Source organism: Terrapene carolina, unplaced genomic scaffold (genome assembly GCF_002925995.2).
Source record: "Terrapene carolina triunguis isolate 2854851 unplaced genomic scaffold, T_m_triunguis-2.0 Scaffold166, whole genome shotgun sequence".
Lineage (NCBI taxonomy): Eukaryota > Metazoa > Chordata > Testudines > Emydidae > Terrapene > Terrapene triunguis.
Window position 1 is genome coordinate 1,873,747 of NW_020664517.1, and position 20,732 is coordinate 1,894,478.

Genomic DNA, 20,732 nt, shown 5'->3' on the forward strand with positions numbered 1-20,732 from the left:
CACGCACAGCACCGTATCAGTCCCTCAGACCCAGCCCCACGCACAGCTAGTGCTAAGTGCTACGGAAGCTGTGCTGCACACATCCACCTGCTGCCACTGAACTCACACCCAGAATCACCGCGCTGTCTAAAAAGAGGTTGCAGCCCTAACGGTTGCTGAGCAAACCCCGACAGCCTGAATCAAATGTAACCAATGCAGAGTTGTCTTCCTGAGTCTACATACAGCCTGAAACAAGAGCTCATCGAGAGAGAGAGAGATGAACTGCTCCCATTAGCTTAATGGTCGTTGTCCCTGAAACCTAATGATGATCACAGCATGTCAATATAGTTCATTCTTTCACCCCGATCAGTTAGCAAACATATCCAGCTAGTGCACGGAGTGGGGGGCTGGTTGTTGTCCGGGATTGCAGAGGCAGTGAGCTAGGAATTTCAGGCTCTGAGCCTTCTTGGGAAGGACAGAGATCCATCACATCTCCCCCCCCCCCCAGGGACCAAAAGCTCCCAGCATCTTCTTGGTACCAAAACCTCAAACTGACTGCTGACCCCTTCCGGATACCAAATGCTCCAGCTACCAAGTCCAGCTTTCCCAACAACTTCCCCAGCACAGCTGTGTGCTGTCAATCCAATACCCTGCAGCACACCAGCAACTTGCACTGAATCTGGTCGTCATGGGGCCACCACAAGGACAGGATGGTGAGGATTGCATGGCTCGATTTCCCCCCAGCGGATGATAGAAGCCTGCGATTTGGAATGCAGTCCCAGCTGCTGCGGGGGTTCCGGTGTGCTGCTAAGTGCAGGGCGCTCGTGGCACAGAGCTGAGGTCTGGCTGTGCAGAGTGCAGACGGCCCCGGGCGGACACAGCAAACACGAGCACACCTGAGCCTCGTAAGCACGACAGTAAAACTCCTGCATCAATCGTAGGGGCTGAGGCATCCCCCCTTGACTTCCATGGAAATTAGATCAGGCCCTTAATTTGCATAGAATCTTTCAGCGCAAAGTGCTTTTTAATGTACATACAGCACCACTGAAATGCAGTCACCTCTGGGGAGGAGGACAGCAGCCACCCAGGCAGAACAATGCACAGCTGTGGGGGAATAAGGGTATTGGTCAAGCATGCTTGGGCAAGTCCTCCTTTACAGACAGTGCTCCAGGATCTCGGATATGCACATCATGCATACATGAAGTCAGTTTTTAAGCCCCCACGTATGGTGTGATAAAGCACATATAAAATGCCCTGCAAAGCCTCAGAGCATGTGTTACAAATATCAAGCACACTGGCCCAATCTGCACTGTTTTAAGTACCTTTTACACACGGTTACTTATTTCAGACACATGCAAAGCCAAGAAATAAACCCACGTACAGAGACAGCGCTGTTTCTGCGTCTCCCCTCCCCCTCCGCGAGTCTTTTCGCTTCTGCTCCTTATCTCTGCGCCAGCCCAGACTCTGCAGATGCCATCGGTAGAGCCCTAGAATGGGGCACTGGGATCCATTGGGCCACGCAGCGGCAGGACTGCATAGGGGATGGTTTCCACAACAGCACAGCCTAGCTCCCTGGCTGGCTTTCTGTTGGCTGGAACGGCCGGAGGATTGAGGGGTGGGGGTCGCAGGCAGACCGGGGTGCAGGAAGGAGCACATGGACTGCAGGGGGGAGGAGAAGAACATGAACCAGGGAAGGGGGGAAAGGGGCTTATATTTTCCACCCCCCAGGAACCGAAATACCCCGAGGAGACCAGATCTCACATTAATCCAGCTACATCCATTTGGCATTAAAAACAGCCAGTGAAAAATGCAAACACTGTTCCAACCCCCAGACATCTAGGCACAGGCACTGCGGGGCTGGGGAGACATGCCCGCCCTCAGACTTTTTAAATATATTTATTTACTGAAATGGGCATCCAAGGCATATCAGAGATTCCTGCTCCAGTGAGCTGGACCTCACTTTTCCAAGCACAGGCCCCGCTCCTACCTTGCCAGCACTGGGCTAACCCAACATTTGTTCATCTCTGGTACGTATTTCGGTTTCCGTTTTGTTGGAGTCCAATGCAGAGCACAAATCAAGAATGAACATGGTACAATTATTTTGCATGATGATTATTTCTTGGTATGTTTTCCTTTGGAACACAAGAGCCTCCCATTCTTCCAGCCCCAGTTAGGTTTCCCACACATGGTTTCAGGGTCCAGTGTTATTTAACCCATTCCAGCAAAACATGAGTAACAAGTGTAGATACAGCAGGTGCATTTAGCATAGCCCAAGAGTGAGAGGTGCTTTCTGGCAGGGAGCTCCTGGGTCATGAAGTCCAGACCCCTGCTATCACAGGCAACCCATGAGTTCATCCCCTTCATACGTTTATCAAGCTCCATCTTCATACTACCACTCCTCTGTTTGGGGCGCTGCTCCAGCACCTCACTCCTCTGACAGTGAGAAACCTCCTAATCCCATGTGTACAGGGTAACAAGGCAGCAAGTATCAGGGCTGCGCCAATGTGTTAATGGAAAGGGACGGAAGGGACACTGGCCTTCAAGCACCCTGCTGAAAGCACGGGGTGCTCTGACCTGCAGTTTGTGGTGCGACAACAGGGTGATGGGCACTGGGAATTACAGACTCAATGTTCAGACTCCATGGTCCAATAACGGCACTGGGGCAAATGTCCCAAACTTTGGTGGAGCTCCATGTGCAAGTCATTTGGTGGGGGTGGGGGGGTGGGGAGATCTCTGCATGTGTGCAAAGCCTCTAGAGAGCACCTGAACGCAGCTGCATAAGGTGGGTCTGTGCCCTCTGGGTACCAGCCAGCCAGCAGATGCTTTGCACGGTGACCCAGCGTTCAGCAGCCTGGGGAGGAATGGGCCTGTTTGTACAGGATCCGTTTGAGCTTCGGAGCTGCCCTGTAGACGCCACATTGACCGATGGGAGATGTAGGTGCTCAGCCTCTGCTCCAAACGGTGACTACAGCCACGTCTCTCCCCCAGCCCGGGCCTTCTGCCGGCCTGGCCTGTAGCTGAGCTGCAGCTGGCGCAGTAGTGGGCAGGGACGGCTGGACATGGAGGAGCCGCAGGACAAACTGAAGCAAGGAACAAAGCCTGGTTTCTGTTGGGGCTGCTGACGTGCAGCGACTGCCCTTCCCACCTGCCTTCTAGCTGGGCATAGGCCCCCCTCCCCCTCCCCCTTCTGTGCCCTTCACCCCTGTGGCTGGGACCTCCCCCGTTCCCTGACTGCACTCTCCACCTCTGCTCCCTCTGCAGAGCAGCTCGGCCCCCGCCCCCTTCCCTCTCCCCGGGGCTCCAGGGCAGGTGCTGGTTAAGGGCAGCCCACTGCCTGGCTGAGAAGCGGTGGGGGGAAATGATTGATGGGCTCTCGGGCTGCGCTCCCCACTCCCCCAGTCCCGCTGAGTGACAGGTCTGAGCTGGGGCCGGCCTTTCCCCCTGCTCCCTGACTCTGCCCCATTGATTCTTATGTCCATCTGGTGTCTCTTCTCCATCCCTTGGCCCCCCACCCTTGGTCACTTGCTCCTCACTCTTCTCGCCCTTGTCCCGACACTCCTCTTTCCGTCTCTCCGCTCCCACACTGCCACGCGGGTCCCTCGCTCAGGCCTGGTGCTGGGTTCCATGCCTAGACTCTGCCTGTGTTCCCATGCTGCATGCCCTGGGTTTCCGCCTGCACCCTGGCAGCCAGGCTGTGGGGAGCAGCGGGCAGCAGCTGGCATCCTGCAGGGCATCCCGAGATATGGCAGGCTCAGAGAGGGCCAGGCGCATGCCGCCGAGAGGAGTTAAGCGTTTAACCGATCTAATCCAGAGCAGTGCAGTAGGCTAGTGTGTCTGTAGACAAATCTGATTCCAGCTAAAGCTGCCTCCTGCCTGCACAGCTCCAGATGGCCTGGATACCGAGAGTCTGGAAAACAGGCTGGGACCATCTGCTGTGAACAAGCCGAGCAGAGGAAAGCGGGGCTCTGAGCTGCCAAAAGCGGGAGCCGGGCGCCCCAGAAATGCCCATCCCCCACATTGCCAGCTGGGTAGCTGACAGCAGAGGAGTGGGCAGTTTGGAGCACTGGGGTTTATGCTTTTCACTGGGGTTTTGCTGTCTTAGGGAGACATTTCTGGGGTGGACTGAGGTGAAAGCTGGTCTCGCAGCATTTCAGTGCCTGGGCGGAGGAGGTCCCATAAGGAGGCTGGATCCCACAGGTAGCCCCCAGGAGGCACAAAGCTCATAAGGACAATCAGCTACTGACCTACAGAGACCAGTCACAGAGTATTATGGGACCATGATGATCATCCAGTCTGAGCTGCTGCACAACACAGACGACACACCTGGGAAGCCAAACCTAGAACCTTGGTTCTTCTGCTCCAATCTACAAGCCTCTACCCCCTCACCAGGATCTCCACACCCAGCCCTGCTGGAGAAAAGGGGCACGCCCTGCCGGAGAAAAGGGGCACGCCCTGCCCGCGCCAAAGGCAGGAGAGCGTGTTCATTCAGTAGTAGCAGCACCTAGTCCATGTGCCCAGCACCTCCTGTCTGGCACCCACACAGCAGCCTCCAAAGGCAAACATCAGCTCTCCCACACCCCCAATCCCACGATCCTTTGCGTCCCCAAAGCACTGCTGGATTCGGCTGGCCCTCGGCAAGCCAGCACAGATGGTTTGGGTTCTAGGTTGCCAGAGGTGGAGAACCACCAGCCTATCCTATGGTACTGATCCAGGGCCTAATCCTGCCTGGTGCAGAGCGTCCGCAGTGCCAGCGAAGTGGGCCGCGCCTGTACTCACAGCATCAGTAGGGTTACCATATGTCCGGTTTTTCCCGGACATGTCCGGCTTTTTGGTCCTCAAATCCCCGTCCGGGGGGAATTGCCAAAAAGCCGAACATGTCCGGGAAAATGCCGGCATCCCTGCCCCAGTCCCCAGTCCCCTGCTTACCTGAGCAGCTCCGGCAGGCTGCGAGCTGCAGGCGGATTCCCCGCTGCGGCGGCGGCTGCTGCTCCCCCCCGACACCTCAGCTCTGTGTAGCTGAAAAGCCGAGCTGCTCGAGCGCTACCGGCTTCACGGTTTGCCGGGCAGCCCCCAGACCTCCAGACCCTGCACCCCCAGCCGGGCGCTTCTCCAGCGCAGCCGGAGCCCGGGAGGGGAAGCGCCCGGCTGGGGGCGCAGGGTCTGGAGGTCTGCCCAGCAAACCGTGAAGGTGGTAGCGCTCGGGCAGCTGGGAGGCAGGAGGGGGAATGCGGGGCGCTCAGGGGAGGGGGCGGAGACTTTGGGGAAGGGGCGGAGTTGGGGCGGGGCAGGGGCGAGGACTTTGGGGAAGGGGCAGGGCCAGGGCCCTGTGGAGTGTCCTCTTTTTTAAAACCTTAAATATGGTAACCCTAAGCATCAGGCCTCCAGCAGGCTGAAGCCTGGGAAGCCCAGAGCCTCGCTGCCATCCCTGGGTCTGAACAGCCGCACGAGAGAGGGAGGAAGAGAGCGAAAGACAGTAGCTCCAGCAGGGCTGGGAAATAAGAGAGTCGGGGAAGCGGCTGCTGCCTCTTGTGGGCAGATCACTTGAGGTGACGGGAAGCCATGCAAGGAGACGCAGGGCGTAGAGAGAAGCAAGGCCCAGCTGTTTGGCAACGTGGGGCCTTTCAGCAGCATCTCCTGGACTGTGCCACATGGCACTAACCCGGCTCCTGAGGCGCTGCGCTGCCCACTGCGCGCCCACGGGGTAGGAGGGAGGCAGAGCCCTACGGCTCCACGTGGCTGGGGCCAGACGGGAGGAACGGCGACTCTGTTACACCAACCCTCTGCGGTCGGAGGCGGGAGCCCTGCGAGGGGCCACAGACCAGGGTCTGGCTCACCTTGTCACGGGTCTCTATCAGGGCCGGCTTTAGGACCTGCGGGGCCCAATTCGAATACCCGGCGGTGGTCCAGGTCTTCGGCGGCACTTCGGCAGCAGGGGGTCCGCTCCGCGTCTTCCGCAGCACTGAAGGACCCCCCGCCGCCGAAGTGCCGCCGAAGACCTGGAATGGACCCCCCGCCGCCGGGTGAGTAAAAAAAATTAAAAATGTTAAAAGGCGCCTAAGGCGCGATTCCGGGGAAATCGGTGGAATTGGCCTAAAGCCGGCCCTGGTCTCTACGGAGGGTCACACTTCAGATGGCGCTTTCTGTGTGGCTAGGGAGCCAGAAACGGGGCTGTGCGACCTTCCCCCTCTGAGTGCTGGCTCAGATCCAGGCCAGGCCTGGCCACCCATTGTCACCATCTTGATGGTTGGTGGCCGGCGTGAAACAAGCGGGGATCCTGTCCCACGCCAAGCAGCAGCCTCAGCAGAGAAGCCTGAATGGGCCACGCAGCCTGCGTCCTCCGGGGCAGGGCTTTGGCAGGGCGACGGGGGCGTCTTTCCGCGACAACGCATGCTGCGCCTGTCGTGTGGCTCTGTGACCGGGTGTGCTACTCGCTGCAGGACAGCGCCTCCTCCTGGCCGTTCTGGGGATTAGCTGTGCACAGCCGACGCCCCTTCCAGCGGTTGTGCGCCGTCTCTTCCTCCCTCTGTGGCCCCTCTCTCGCTCCAGGAACCGCAGCACCTCTGCGTGACTCGGCCCTCCGGCCGGGTCACTGTGGATCAAAGGCCGGCAGTCCTCCCGTCCCATGCACTACCCCAGGTGCCGCTCTCTCAGCAGCTGGCTGGGCCCGTCCTCTACTCCGGGTTCCAGCTCAGGCACCCGCCAAACAGCAGCCAAGGTAGGGGTCTGCACCTGCCTAGGGTTGTCAACTTTCTAATGGCACAAAACCGAATATCCCTGCCCCACGCCCTGCCCCTTCCTCGATGCCTCCCCCCATCCCTTCCCCGACACTCCGCACCACCCCTTCTCCGAGGCCCCGTCCCTGCTCGCTCCATCCCCGCTCTCTGCCACCCTCACTCACTTTCACCACTGTGGCAGGGGGTTGGGGTGTGGGAGGAGGATGAGGGCTCCAGCTGGGGGTGCAGGCTCTGGGGTGGGGCAACAAATGAGGGGTTCAGGGTGCAGGAGGGGGCTCTGGGATGGAGCAGGGGCTTGGGGTGCAGGGGGAGGTGAGGGCTCCGGCTGTGGGTACGGGCTCTGGGATGGGGCCGGGGATGAGGGGCTTGGGCTGCAGGAGGGGGCTCCGAGCTGAGGCAGGGGGTTGGGAAGGGCTACAGGCTCTGGGCTGGGGGGGTGCAGGCTTCGGGGTGGGGCCAGAAATGAAGGGTTCAGGGTGCAGGAGAGGGATCCAGGCTGGGGCAGGGGGTTGGGGTGAGGGCTCCGGCTCGGGGTGCGGCCAGAGTTTGGGGTTCAGGAGGGGGCTCCAGGCTGGGGCAGGGGGTTGGGAAGTGAGGACTCCAGCTGGGGGCATAGGTTCTGGAGTGGGGCCAGTGTTTGGGGTGCAGGACAGGGTGCGGGGTACGGGCTCCAGGTGGTGCTTACCACAGGCAGCTCCCGGGAAGCTGCCGATATCTTCCTCCAGCTCCTAAGCGGAGGCGTGACCACGTGGCTCTCCGTGCTGCCCATGCCTGCAGGCACCGCCCCCTCAGCTCCCATTGGCCACGGTTCCCGGCCAATGAGAGCAGCTGAGCTGGCGCTGGGGGCAGGGGCAGCGCACACAGCCCCGGTGGCTGTCCCTCTACCTAGAAGCCAGAGGGAGATGCAGGCAGCTTCCTGGGAGCCACGCGGCCGCCAACCGGACTTTTAACGGCCTGACAGGAGCTGTCAGGGTGCCTTAACCCTGCCGCCTTTCCATGAGCCGTTTCCTCACCTTCTGGCCCTCACCTCCCTTCTCCCCAGAGTAACCGTGGGCTCCGTGTTTCTATAGCTCCCGACTCACTTCCCTTCCCCCAGGAGTGACTGCAGCCCCCTCTGCTTCCACTCTCCTAGAAGAAGATAGATTAGGGTTGGAAGAGATCTCAGGAGGTCATCTAGTCCCACCCCCTGCTCAAAGCAGGACCAACACCAACTAAATCATCCCAGCCAGGGCTTTGTCAAGCCTGACCTTAAAAAAGGATGGAGATTCCACCAGCTCCCTAGGGAACCCATTCCAGTGCTTCACCCCTCTCGCCCCCCCGTGAAATAGTGTTTCCTAATATCCAGCCTAGATCTCCCCCACTGCAACTGGAGACCATTGCTCCTTGTTCTGTCATCTGCTACCTCTGAGAGCAGCCGAGCTCCATCCTCTTTGGAACCCCCCAGTTGAAAGCAGCTATCAAATCCCACCTCATTCTGCTCTTCTGCAGACTAAACAAGCCCAGTTCCCTCAGCCTCTTCTCATAAGTCATGTGCCCCAGCCCCCGACCCTGTCTTTATACAAGCCCTGCCTGCTCCCCACAGGTGAGCTCCCCAATCAGGGCTTTCCTCCAGGCCTGATTTGCCCAGATTGCAGACAACTGGCCCAATCCAGCTCTTGCAGGGCCAGCGTGGGGAGCTCACCCCGCCACAGGCTAGTGCAGGTTCCCACGCTGGCACGTTTCACTAGCTCTGCACTGAGAGGAGCAGGGGGCTCAACAGAAGCAATGTACGCTGCTCTCTTTGGTGGGCAGCCCTGGCGTGTGGAGTGTGTGATAACTGGTTATATAGTGCAGGGGAACGTGTCTTCTTCATCCCTAACTCACAACTGGTGTGGAGAGAGACTTTGCTCCCCGGGCTGGTGACTCCATCTTCCACCTAACACCAGCTTCTGGCCTCAGAGAGACTTCTGCTTTTCTGCTCAAGCCCTCTGTCGCTGCAGAGGATCGGGCAAAGGCAGAGTCCATTACATGTTGGCCCAGTGATCCAGTTCATGGTCTTCTCCTCTCAAAGGTTGCCCCACAACCCATTTCAGCCGAGCAGCAACATTCAGGTTCTGCTCTTCGTGGCAATACCCAGACTTCATTCCAGGTGGAGGTCCAAACCCGTTTCCGGCTCTTTTTCCAATTGTATGGGAATGACACAGTGACACACGCATTAACTGACTAGTGAACTGCTTTCACGGCTGATTCTCACAAGTGAACCTGGCCTGGATTTTCTTGTCCTCATAAGAAGAGACTCCAGGGAGCCAGATGTCATACTGACCAGTGACAGCCAGACAACACAATGGGCCAAACCCAGCCCTGCAGCAACTGCGGAGCTCCACGGCAGACCAAACCCGAGCTCCAAGTGCCACCTTTGTGCCTTAGTTGACAGACAGGGGTCAGATTCAGCCCTGGTGTAGGGCAGCCTTGGGCCCATAGCCTGAATCCAACCAAGGCGCAGCACCCCACAGCAGTGTCTTGTGTGGTCTGAATGTGTCAGAACCACGCTGTCCCCAGAAAGCAGTCTGCCCTGTCCCCCACGGCCCCCTCTGCCATTGCAGCTCTTCCATGCCCCACAGAGAAGCGTCTGTGCTCCGAGAGCCTGCACAAGGGTCCCGCCGTGTTCGGGAGCAAAGCTAACAAACTATGGGGAAAAACACACTATTGGCCCCAGCTGCCAGCACAGCCTGGCCATGCCGCCTGACAGCCCTGCCCGACTGAGTCTAGCGCTCTGGAAGGAGAAGCTGCCCCACGCAGTCACGGTCCACCCTGCTTCCCTTCGGCTGGGCCAGGGAGACAGCCCCACCGCATGAACTGCACTGTAGCCCTGGTGACCCAGTCCAGCCACGGGCCCCCGCCCTGCTCCCCCATCATGCTTGAGAGACCAGGCCCTGGCCCCAAGGAGGCGAGACAGCTTGGGTTCGCAGACTGGTTACCAACGAGGGTTTTTAACTGGTCTGACAATCCCAGTCCTCGGCACACCGTGTCCTGGGTCTTAGCCCTGTCCGGTTCTCCTCAGCTCACCCCAACCCGCAGCGTCTGAGCTGGTCAGAGTGCTGGGCCATTGTAGGTTAAGTCCCAATTGTATTATCTCTCTTCAATCTGGGTTTGCTGGCTACACTGAGGGTAGCCGCTGTCACGGGGCCAGGCACCATCAGACGCAGATCAAATCGAATCAGATCTGGAGAGGCCAGTGCTGTAGTCACCTAGTTTCCCCACTGTGGGGGGGGAAAGTATAGATCTCATTTGCATATGCAAATGACCACCCATAATGCATTCTGCCAGGGCCACCTCCGGCACACACACATAGGTGTGTCAGGAAGTGCATGTCACTCCTAAGGGTCCCCTCCCCACAGCTGCTCCCTTGGGGTTTCCATTGACTACCCCTCAATGGTATCAGTGGGCAGAGGCACAGTGAGCAGGAGGCCAGTGGGGTGTGAGGATGCGTAGGAGGTGAACACACAGGGATGTCACAGGAGATTAGTGATGTCCTCATGCCACTGGCCTCTCCCCTCCTTGGCCAAAATCAGTCATGCACCCAGGCTATCCGGGAGAGAAACCCTGGGATAACTCAGAACAACACGCGCTCCGTGAAGAAAACAACAGTCTCTGTGTTTTGGGTTGTCCCCATCTCTGTGACCCCACCCAAACCTCGGGGTCCAGCTAGGAGCTGCTAGAGCCAGCAGCCTTGGCCTGAGCCCTCCCCCCAATCCTCAGTGGCATCTGACCTCCTTTCTAAATCCCAGCCTTGCTTTGCTGGCTTTTCTATTTCCTGTGCCCCAGTCTCCAGTAATCACACGGACATCTGTCCACGGCTTCCCTTCATGCCCCGTCGCCGGGGAGCCGGCACCTTGGCTGCAGTCGGGGAGGGGGAAGAAGGCGCTGAGGCGAGGCCCGGGGGGACAAGACACACAAACACATCTGCACTGGCCATCTGCAGCGTAGTGCAGCCCAACTCTCGTTAGCACTGCAGAGAGGCCAGGCCTGTACAGGGCCTCTAAAGGTGAAGGAGCATTCAAGAGTGGGGCCAGTGGGGTCAAGGCAAGCTGAGCCCAGCTTCCAGCCGGGCTCCTGGGAGCGGGTCAGTAACTCCCAGGGGGCTGGCTAACCCCCTGCCCAGTGAGATCCTGTCACTGGCTTCCACTCGGGTGCTCCGGTGAGAGAGACAGGAGAATGGGGATGCTGCAAACATCTGATCAGCAGAAGGGCACTGCCCTTCCAGCCCCCGCTGCCCTTAGCATCAGACAATACCACTGCCATCGCTCTGCCCCGCCCCAGCCTCTCTGGCTGAGGATCCCAAAGCACCTTGCAAACATGAACAAATTCACGTTGCAGGCGGGCACCATTGTCCCCGTTTTACAGCTGGGGAAACTGAAGCGCAGAGACGCTCGGTCCTGAAGCCATGCAGCACATCAGTCAGGAAGAGAACACAGGAGTCCTGGCTCTCCTGCTCTAAGCATACAGCGCTGGCTCTCTCAAACACAGGCGGGGAATCCTTTGCATGTCCTAATGCAGTTGCTCCTCCCACCTCTCCCTTCAAAAGCCAGTAGGCATGAAATGATGGAGCAGGTGTTTGAAGTTCACACTCGTCCTCGGTGATGCGCTCTAGGATGTGCGACTAGAGCAACACAGAGAAAGAAACTCACGTAAAGCCCGGCGCGATACAACACACGCCAGGCATAGTTTGTTCACCCACCCTGTTCACTGCATGATATTTGTTCTGTGACATTAGTTCTAAGTGGTCATTCAAGCGACCGACAAAAACCCATTGCCCAATAGCTGGGCTTTACCCAAACTGAGGAATTCAAGCCCTGTCCACACTAGGAAATTGACTCACTGCTGAAGGCAGATGTCAGCAACAGGTCCCCCTAACCAGTGCTGGAAACACTGAAATTGCTCATTTGGACGGAACAAAACCCTCGCAGTACCATACCAGAACGTGTGACTGAGACTTGGTCTATGCAGCCAAGGGCCTGAGCTTCAGAGGCGCTGAGCATCCGCTGCTCCCGTGGGCTTCAGCTGTAGATGTGGGTGTTCGGCATATCTGAAAATCAGGCCCTACATTCCTGTGGGGAAAATGTCCTAAGTTCTCTCTCCAGCTCTCTGAAAGGAACGCCGCTGCATAGAGCCTGCGGGGTCCGTAGCATCCCACAGGAACGTCCAGGGACAGCCCCGTCAGCTTCCTGAGCACGAGGTGCTACCAGAGAGAATGCAGGCTGGGTTCACAGGAAGCCCCAGGCATGTCAGACTTTGGGAGCACAGGCAGTGCTGTGTGCATGCCCATGCAGTGCAGCCAGCATCGACGAGCTCACAATGGTTAGGTGCCGCACGGACGAGGTTCAGTGCCTTGGGAGGAGGAGCCCCGCGGAACCTCAGACACAAGACCTACCTCTGACTGCCTTGGTCTTTCTCCTTCCTCTCCCATCCTCCCAACCCCATGTCCCCACTCTCCCCTCATCTGTCCATCCACTGCCTCTCTTCACTTCGCCCATCCTTCCCATCTGATCGCCTCTCTCTTCTTCCCTCCCGACTGAGGGACAAAGTCGCTCTGTCTGGGCTCCCTTTCACTTCCCCAGTAGCCTCACAGCTCTGTCCCCTGAGGTCCACGCTTCACACTGGGAGACGGACCAGCTTCATGACCAGTCTTCCATGGACAATATTCCTCCTCACCACCCCACACACACACACCGAAAAACCCTGTGAAAGCAAATCTCTGGGCATGGGCGTGTCAGTCCTGTTGGCTTTGAGTGTGCTGTCTGCAGGGGGGTTCTGAGATGTAGTCCTACCTCGTGTGTTGGTGGCCATGTCTGCCACTTTCTGGAAGGCATCCAGGAAGGCGACTGCTGCCAGCACTGTAGTCCTGAGGCAGAAAGAGATGGATACGTAAGTCAGCTGGGAGTCCGAAGGACTAATGCAGTGCACCTTCTGCTGATCCCTACACACAGGAATGCCCACACACTCAAATCACAACGGGCCACCCCACCGTATCCTGTCTCCAGCAGTGGCTATTATCTGACGTTTCAAAAGAAGCATAAATAACATCCCTTAACAAGTTGTCCAGTATTGTACATAGAGGAAATGCCTTCCTGACCCCTGCTGTGATTGTTCTTTGCTCTGAAGCATGAGATTAGCTCATCCCTACCCTAGCCAGCACAGTAGCTACCTTTACTAACAGCCATGCCATTATGCAGCCCCAATCTTTGGCTCAATGTTCCGATGCATCAGTGAGTTCCACAGGTTGCTTGTCAAGAGAATGGGTGTGACCCTAGGCACCCCTGTATTCACATCCTACCCACAACTGCAGTAATATCTGAACAAAATACGCCTTGTGAGAGATCATATGAAAGCTAACAACATTGTGGTTATTAATATAACTGTAAAATGCATGTGTTAAGGTTATATGTGAAGTTATGGATTCCCTCTGTATGATATGATTAGACCATGTTTAAGATCAGCCAGCCTAGCCTCGGTAAAGGTGATAAACAGGTCAGTCCTAGACACAGGAATGGGGGTTTACCTCAGTTTACCTATTAGCAGTAAACAGAGCCCTCAAGCTAAACCAGCGCGGGTTGTCCTGCTCCTGAACTTCAGCGACAGGGAATTAATGGCTCCAGAGAGACCCAGGAGGCTGAATCCCTAGCAGGCCTTCCTGATTTGTAAGACAAAGGGCTAGTCTACACTAGAGTTGCTACATCGGTGCAGCTAACCAGAAAAGGGGGAGCTCCCGACCGCTGCCCACGCTGCCGGCGTCTGCACTGGTGGTGCCCATAGCATGCCAGCGACGTCTGACTCCCCTGCTGACGCTACAGCCTCACAGATCGCCGCTGGTTGGAGCCCTCTGCCGCCTCATCACCGACCCCCCAGCGAGGCTGGAACCCTACAATGGCAACAGCCTGCTCCAATCCCGGTCTCCAGCCCCCACACAGCCGGCCCCATGGCAAAGCCCCTCCCGGCCTCGCACCCAGGTCTCAAGCTGACAGGACGGGGGGCTAGATGCTACCTCACAGGCAACACCCAGACGGGTTACAGTTGATCAGAGAAACAGGCAACTTGCTGTGAGGGAGGGAGTTGGCACCGACACTGGCCAGGCCTGAGGTTGGTGTCACTGATACAGGATTTCAGGGTAGATCTCCAAAGGAATCAACTTTCAGGCCAATAAGTGATCAGGAAAAAAGGGCTCCATGGGCCTGGAGAGGTGGGGGGGGGGGGAGATCTTCTCTGCTAGAGAGGAGGGCAGACACCTGAAGATGGTCTGGCTCTTACATTGCCTGAGGACAGAATTTCCTGCGTTTGTAACAAACCTGTCCAGACTGTGACTGCTCCTTTAACTCCATTTCGAAGAGTAGCGCTTCCTGAGGGCGGACAGGGGAGGGGATTTTTCTATCAGACGTCGGAAGCCGAGTGGAAGACAAGGTGACAGAGCCCGAAGGTAATTAATAAGGCCTTCCATGGCCCTGTCCATTGGCAGATCTCAAAGCGTGTCACAAAGTTGGGTAAGCAGCATTACTACCCCCAAGTCACAGATGGGGAAACTGAGGCACTGAGTGGCCTGTGGCCTCAGTTTCAGATGGGCTGAGCACCCACAGCTACTATTGACTTCAGCTGACATTGGGGAGATCAGCACGTCTGAAAGTCAGTCCCTACGGCCCAGAGCCTCAAAGGTATTTAGCACACAATTCCCTGGGGATTCAAGGAACCCTTGGAGGAGCTGGTCTTAGGGATTTGCCCAAGGGCTCCTGAGGCCCAGTCCAGCAAGCCGTGCTGCCGCCCATGTCTGCAAACTGGGGTGCGCTGCGTGACTGTGGCAGGACCCGGAGGAGCCAACCAGGCCTGGCCCCAGGCTGGAGGCGCTGCAGAGGTGTGTCCTGGAGCAGCAAGACTGGCAGATCCAAGGGCTAACAGGAAACCTCCCACCTCAGCGTGAAACACAACACACACCCTGCCCCACACGCGGGCATCACAGCACCCTCGCAGCTAGTGCCATGGCCCGAGAGGAGCAGAACGCACAGAGGAAAGGGCCCCTGTCTGCCCGCGCTGCTTCCCCCTCACCAGTGCCTGAGAGCCTCACCTCAGCATGCCGGGGCGGGGATCGGCCAGCCCCGGGGGTAGTGGCCCCCCACCCTCAGCCACTCGAAAACCCGTGGGAGTGAGCCACGCTCTGGACGTGAGCTCCGGGGCCGAGCGGCGCGTGAGCAGTGAGAGGCGCCGCAGAGCGCAGAGGACGGGTCAGAGCGTCCTGAGCAGAGCAGGCAGGTGCACCAAGCGGGCAGAGGAGGGGAGCAGGCGAAGCCCAAGCAGCCAGGAATATCAAACGCTCCTTGACATGGACGGGAGGGCTGGGAACCACGGCCATGGGGCTAATAGCCTGGGGCTATTAATGGGGCGCTGAGGGAGGCCTGACTGGGAATTAGAGACCAGGAGCTAAATGCGCCCTTGGTATGGAACAAAGTGCGCCCAGGGGAGGGGCTGGGGCTCGAGGGAGATCGGAGGAGCCAGGCACCAGGTGTTCAGAGAGCACCCAAAGGGCTGGGCAGTTCTGGGTAACGGTTGCACTTGCCTGGCCCGGGCACTGGGAGAGCTGGCCGGGAGGGCACAGCCTGGGGCAGCAGGGAAATGACGCTTTAAGCCACCCTCGGGCCCTGGATGGGGGGCTGGGTGAGGGCCCAGCCGGCTGTCACTGCCTTGCTCTGTATCCTTGGCCAGCTCCCTTATCTTCTCTGCGCCTCTGTTTCGCCATCTGTCCCGGGAGGCTATTGAGACTGGCCCACCCTTGTGAAGCTCCTGGAGCTCTCGCTTCTGAAAGTCACTAGTTTAGTCTCTGAGTCGCACGCCCAGCACATGGGGGGTTGGAATGGCAAGTGCCTGGCTCCTGTTTGGACCCTCAAGCACCTTCCTCCTGCTGCCTGGTTTGTTGGGCTGCAGAGCCGCGGCCAGCCCCTGTGCTGGGGCTGGAGCTCGACTCCGCAGTGCCCCGGGGAGACTTTGCCAGCTCTCTTCTTACGTTCGTCACCCGAATTCCCTAGCAGCTGGCACTGGCCTGGCTGCAGAGCGAGCTGCCCTGCACTGCCTCCTTTCGTCAGCTTTGTGGGACAGCAAGGGCCTTCCCAGCGGCAGTCAAACCTCCCTGGGAGCCTGGTGCAGATCCTGGGACGACTCACCTGAGCTGGGAGTGCAGCTTAGTTGCCTTGGAGTTGAAATCTTCCCAGATGGGGTAGGAGCTCTGAAACAAGAGAAAGCAGAGAGCAATGAACCATCAGAGAGCTCTCAGATCACGGGATGCGTCCAGCGTCTCTCACACTGTTCCTCAGGGACGTCCCATACAACCCCAGGCACTTTTAAATGCACAGCTTCCTCCTGGGAAGGGAGGGCGCCTCCCCCAGCCAGCCTGGCCCCGGCGCGGCTGCTCCTCGCTCACACACCAGCCTAGCCATGCAGAGTGATACGAGAGAGACGCTCGTCTGGCCCCCAATCCCATAGGAGGAGAGCTGCTCACCCACCCCTGGGAGCAGGGCAGGGCAGGGCTGTTCTCCCATGGGAACCGAGGCACAGAGAGACCGAGTGACTTGCCCCTGGTCACACGGGAAATCTGTGGCAGTGCAAGGAACTGAAGTCAGGCCTCACAAGGCCAAGGCTCTTGCCCTGACCACTAGCACCCCGTCAGGGCAGAGAGCTGACCTCCCATCAGGTATGTGGCTCACAGGATTCGTTCCCAAGGGGCCCCCCAGGCTGCCCTCTCGTTAGCCGGACAGCAAGCTAGATTTGTGGTGGAGACTGGAATCTGGGGCTGTTTCCCTTCCCCACCCCCGTTCAGAATCCCAGGGTCTCCACTGTGCAGTGGAACCCCCTATCACTGGTGGTCCTGTCACCCCAGAACCATCCCACTGCACTCCTCGGAGTTACCCCCGGGGGGAGATTTACCCCAGAATTGGATTTCACAACGAGCCCCGGCTCCTGGGTGCTGCAGAGCTAATACAAGCTCAGGATTTCTGCGCAGCCCCCTGAGGCCAAAGAACCCAACAGACCATACAGGAGAGCGCAGGGGCTGCTTGATGGTAGCCAAGGGCAGGGATGCAGGAGACAGGGCCTGAGACTGGAATGAGCCATGAATTTCCACTCAGGAAGGGTCGATCCCTTTGTCACACCCACAGCAGAAATTCAATCAGCCTCTGCCTCTCCCCCGCCCCAGCGAGCCGCCAGTGTGGGGAGAAAGCGGACAGCGGGAGCAGTGAGTTACCAGTGGGGAATCCCAGACCTCCTAAGAGCAAAGCCCCCTCCTCTGGCTGCAGCTGGCCCGTGTGGGGCGGGGCTTGGAGTGCAGGGAGCCAAGGGGGGGGAGGGATAGCTCAATGGTTTGAGCATTGGCCTGCTAAACCCAGGGTTGTGAGTTCAATCCTTGAGGGGGCCATTTAGGGATCTGGGGCAAAAATCTGACTGGGGATTGGTCCTGCCTTGAGCAAGGGGGGTGGACTAGATGACCTCCTGAGGTCCCTTCCAACCCTGATATTCTATGAAGAGGGGCTGGGTGTTTTAAAACAACTCACACAAGCAGAGGCATTAGCGCAGAACAAACCTGCACCGGCTGATTAACGCTGCAGTCAGATTACAGCACCCTAAGCACAGGGAGAGCAGGGGGGAAACATCTCCCCAGCCCACTAACATTTTCCTCATCATGAATCAGCAGGAAAAGGCGAAATCGCAAACATTTTTGGAAACTGAAAATCCCGCACCACCACCACCACCACCACCACTCCCCCCTCCCCCTGACCTCACACAAAAGATTTTTTTAATTCTGGTCAACTGAAACATTTTGCTTCAGTTATGACTATTTTAAAAAGCGATTTTTACTCCCATTCACTTATGTTTTGACATGAAAAGTCATTGTGAACTGGAAACCAGTTCTGAATGGGTCCAAAGGAAACTTGGTTCCAAGTTGAGAGCTTTGGCCAAACCGACCCTTTCCCGCAAAACGGTTCACTGTCTATGTGACGTTCCCCTGGTGTTATCTGGACTGGTGATCTGCTAGGTCACCCCAATCCTTGACTCTGGGAGCCAGTCTTACTCTGCTGTGCTGTGAGAACCCCCACTCCTGGGCTGGTCACACACAGCCTCTGGCATGTAAGCTGCTCCCAGCTACGTGAGTGAGCACTTTTGGCCAGCCACTGCTTGGCTTGTGCAACTGAATGCCACTAGCCAATATCTCCGGTCCCGGACACAGTCCTAGGAATCCTAGTCCAGTTATGCCCGCTGGACGCTGCAAGCTTATATGAGTTCATCAATTTAACAGAGAAATTGATATGTACCAGGCTTGTTATCCCAAGGGGAGTTTCTGACACGCTTCAAATCAAACATACTGCTTCAGGTAGAACAAACCCACAAATTTATTAACTATAAAGATAGAGTTTAAGTGATTATAAGTCAAAGCATAACAAGTCTGATTTGGGCAAATGAAATAAAAGCAAAATGCATTCTAAGCTGATCTTAACACTTTCATTGCCCTTACAAACTTAGATGCTTCTCACCACAGGCTGGCTGGTTGTCCTTCAGCCAGGCTCTCCCCTTTGATCAGCGCTTCAGTCGCTTGGTGGTGATGTCTGTAGATGGAGGTGGAAGAGAGAGGAAGAGCATGGCAAACGTCTCGCCCTTTTATCATGTTCTTTCCTCCCTCTTGGCTTTGCCCCCCCCCCGGGTCAGGTGAGCATTACCTCATCGCAGTCCCAAACTGACCAAGGGAAGGGGGGGGGTGACTCCCTCGAGAGTCCAACAGATCCTTTGTTGCTGTCTAGGCCAGTGTCCTTTGTTCCTGTGAGGCTGGGCTGGGTTTGTCCCATACATGCCCTGATGAGGTGTGAACTGCCCCTCTGCTCCTGGAGAGTTTTGCCTGGGCTTGTTTTAAGCCACGAGGACACATTTTCAGCCTCATAACTACATACATGAAATTACAACCTATAACATCACTATAACAACAATGCTCAGTGCATCATGAGCCTTCCGAAGACACCGACATGACAAACTTTGCATTGGATGCCACACAATCATTTTACAAGGATGAACATGGGGGTGCAGGATGTTCCCCCGAGGTACAGAGCGCCACAGTTCACAAACGGGTGCTCTCAATGAAACGGAATTTTTGTTGAACACTTTCCCAGGCTCACAATCCATGGGACCGCACTGCCTCTCCCGTGCTGAGCATGCACAGCTCCCATTGCAATCATCGGACACTGTGGGGGCTCCGTTCCTCTGAGAGCCAGGCCAGACCAGACACCACAGGGAGAGGCAGGGCTGGGACAGCGAATGGCTCAGGTGCTGCAATGGGCTATGGAGTCTTTTGTCTCTAGGTCACCGAGTCCAATCTGGCCCACGTCAATTCCAATGGGCCGGCTCTCTCCTGGCCTATCACCTCTGTGCCTGGAGCCTGTCTGTTGGGATGTACCGATTCCCTGCTCGGGACCGGTAATGCAAACCATTCTAGCTGGCCCAGTCCCGGCCAATCTCCAGCTTCTGCAGTCAGGAACGAGGGGTAGGTGCGTTCCCAGAAGGCCTGATCCTGGGGCCCCATGGGGCTCCTCCTGCAGCAGAATGCCTCAGCATGAGCCGTGGATCAGAGTGTGGCCGAGAACATAAGCAAGGAGCAGACCTGGCACCAGGCCGGCAGGGGCATCTCCTGGGAACAGGCCAGGGCACAAGGAGAGACTGTGCTCATCCCTTGGCCCCAGGCCCATGACCCAGGTAAGGGTTACAGCCACGGATGGACACAACGAAAAACCCAAGGAAGACTGGGGTGGTGGGAGGCTCGTTTCCTTGCCTTCAACTCAGCCGCTCAGCAGTTCCAGCCTGAGCCATAGACAGCAACGCGCCGTGCACAGCTGGCAGGTCAGCATGGGACAGAGGTGCTCTTGGCTCTGCGTGAGGGTGACCAGGTGTCCGCTTTGGGGCTGGAACGCCCGGTTGAAAAGGAATCCTGACGGCTCGGTCAGCACCGCTGGCTGGGCTGCTGAATGTCCGGATCGCGGGGCCACAGCAGGGGAGCCAAGCTGCCTTCTAGCGCCACGCCATGGCCCGTGCAGCTCCCAGGTCCGGAAGCAGCTGGCACGTCTGGCTCCCAGCCTTAGGGGCTGCCGGGGGGGTCGGCGCAGCTCCCAGTGGCTGGGTCAGGGCAGGGGAGGAACTAGCACCACTCGCGCGCGTTCAGCAGACGGCTGTTGATAGGGGTCGTGTGGAGCACACGTCTCCCGCTGCTGCCCGGCCTCTTCTCATGTGGCTGGGCTCGAGCTGCGGCACGCGCCCTGCTGCGAACCACAGTCTGTCACCCCATCGCCGGCACCCAGGAGTTGGAGACAGAGATACACGTACCTCCGAGTGCTGGGAATAGCAGCTGCACCCCCATCCCCCTCACTGCATCCCTCTCCACCCCAACCCCCCCCATGCCCCATCCCCGTCACTGCATCCCTCCCCGTCCCAACCCCTCCCCCTGCGCCCCATCCCCCTCACTGCATCCCTCTCCACCCCAACCCCCCCATGCCCCATCCCTGCATCCCTCCCCGTCCCAACCCCTCCCCCCGCACCCTCATCCCCCTCACTGCATCCCTCTCCACTCCAACCCCCCGCCCCCATCCTCCTCACTGCATCCCTCTCCATCCCAACCCCCTCACTGCATCCCTCCCCATCCCTCCCCCATCCATCCTGCTCCCCACACCTACCCATCCCAGCCCTATAATCCTTACAGCACTCGCCCACCCATCCTCTCCACCCCCATGTTCCTTACCCCCTGCACCCCATTCACCTCCATACACTGCTGCACTCCCATTATGTCCCTATACACCCCTGTGCCCCCCACATCCTCATGCACCTGCAGCCTTCTGCTTCCCCCTGCATCCCCATCCTCCCCACATACCCCCCAAGTCCCCTCCTCGCTCCTTCACTGCCCCCTCTCACCCCCACCCTGCTCTCGTTCTTGGCCTCTTTCCCTCCCATCCTCTCTCCTCCACACCCATCCCCACC

At 57.9% G+C, this 20,732-nt stretch overlaps 1 protein-coding gene across 1 annotated transcript in view; it reads right to left on the bottom strand.

Moving 5' to 3' along the window:
* The window catches only part of LOC113406937 (protein MTSS 2), an 84,728-nt gene that overhangs the window by 44,662 nt on the left and 19,334 nt on the right, over positions 1-20,732 (bottom strand). The window contains exons 2-3 of the mRNA XM_026653850.2: positions 15,893-15,954; positions 12,521-12,594 (exon numbers count right to left, since the gene is read on the bottom strand). Of these exons, the coding sequence (XP_026509635.1) occupies positions 12,521-12,594; positions 15,893-15,954 (136 nt within the window). The remainder of the gene's footprint in view (positions 1-12,520; positions 12,595-15,892; positions 15,955-20,732) is intronic.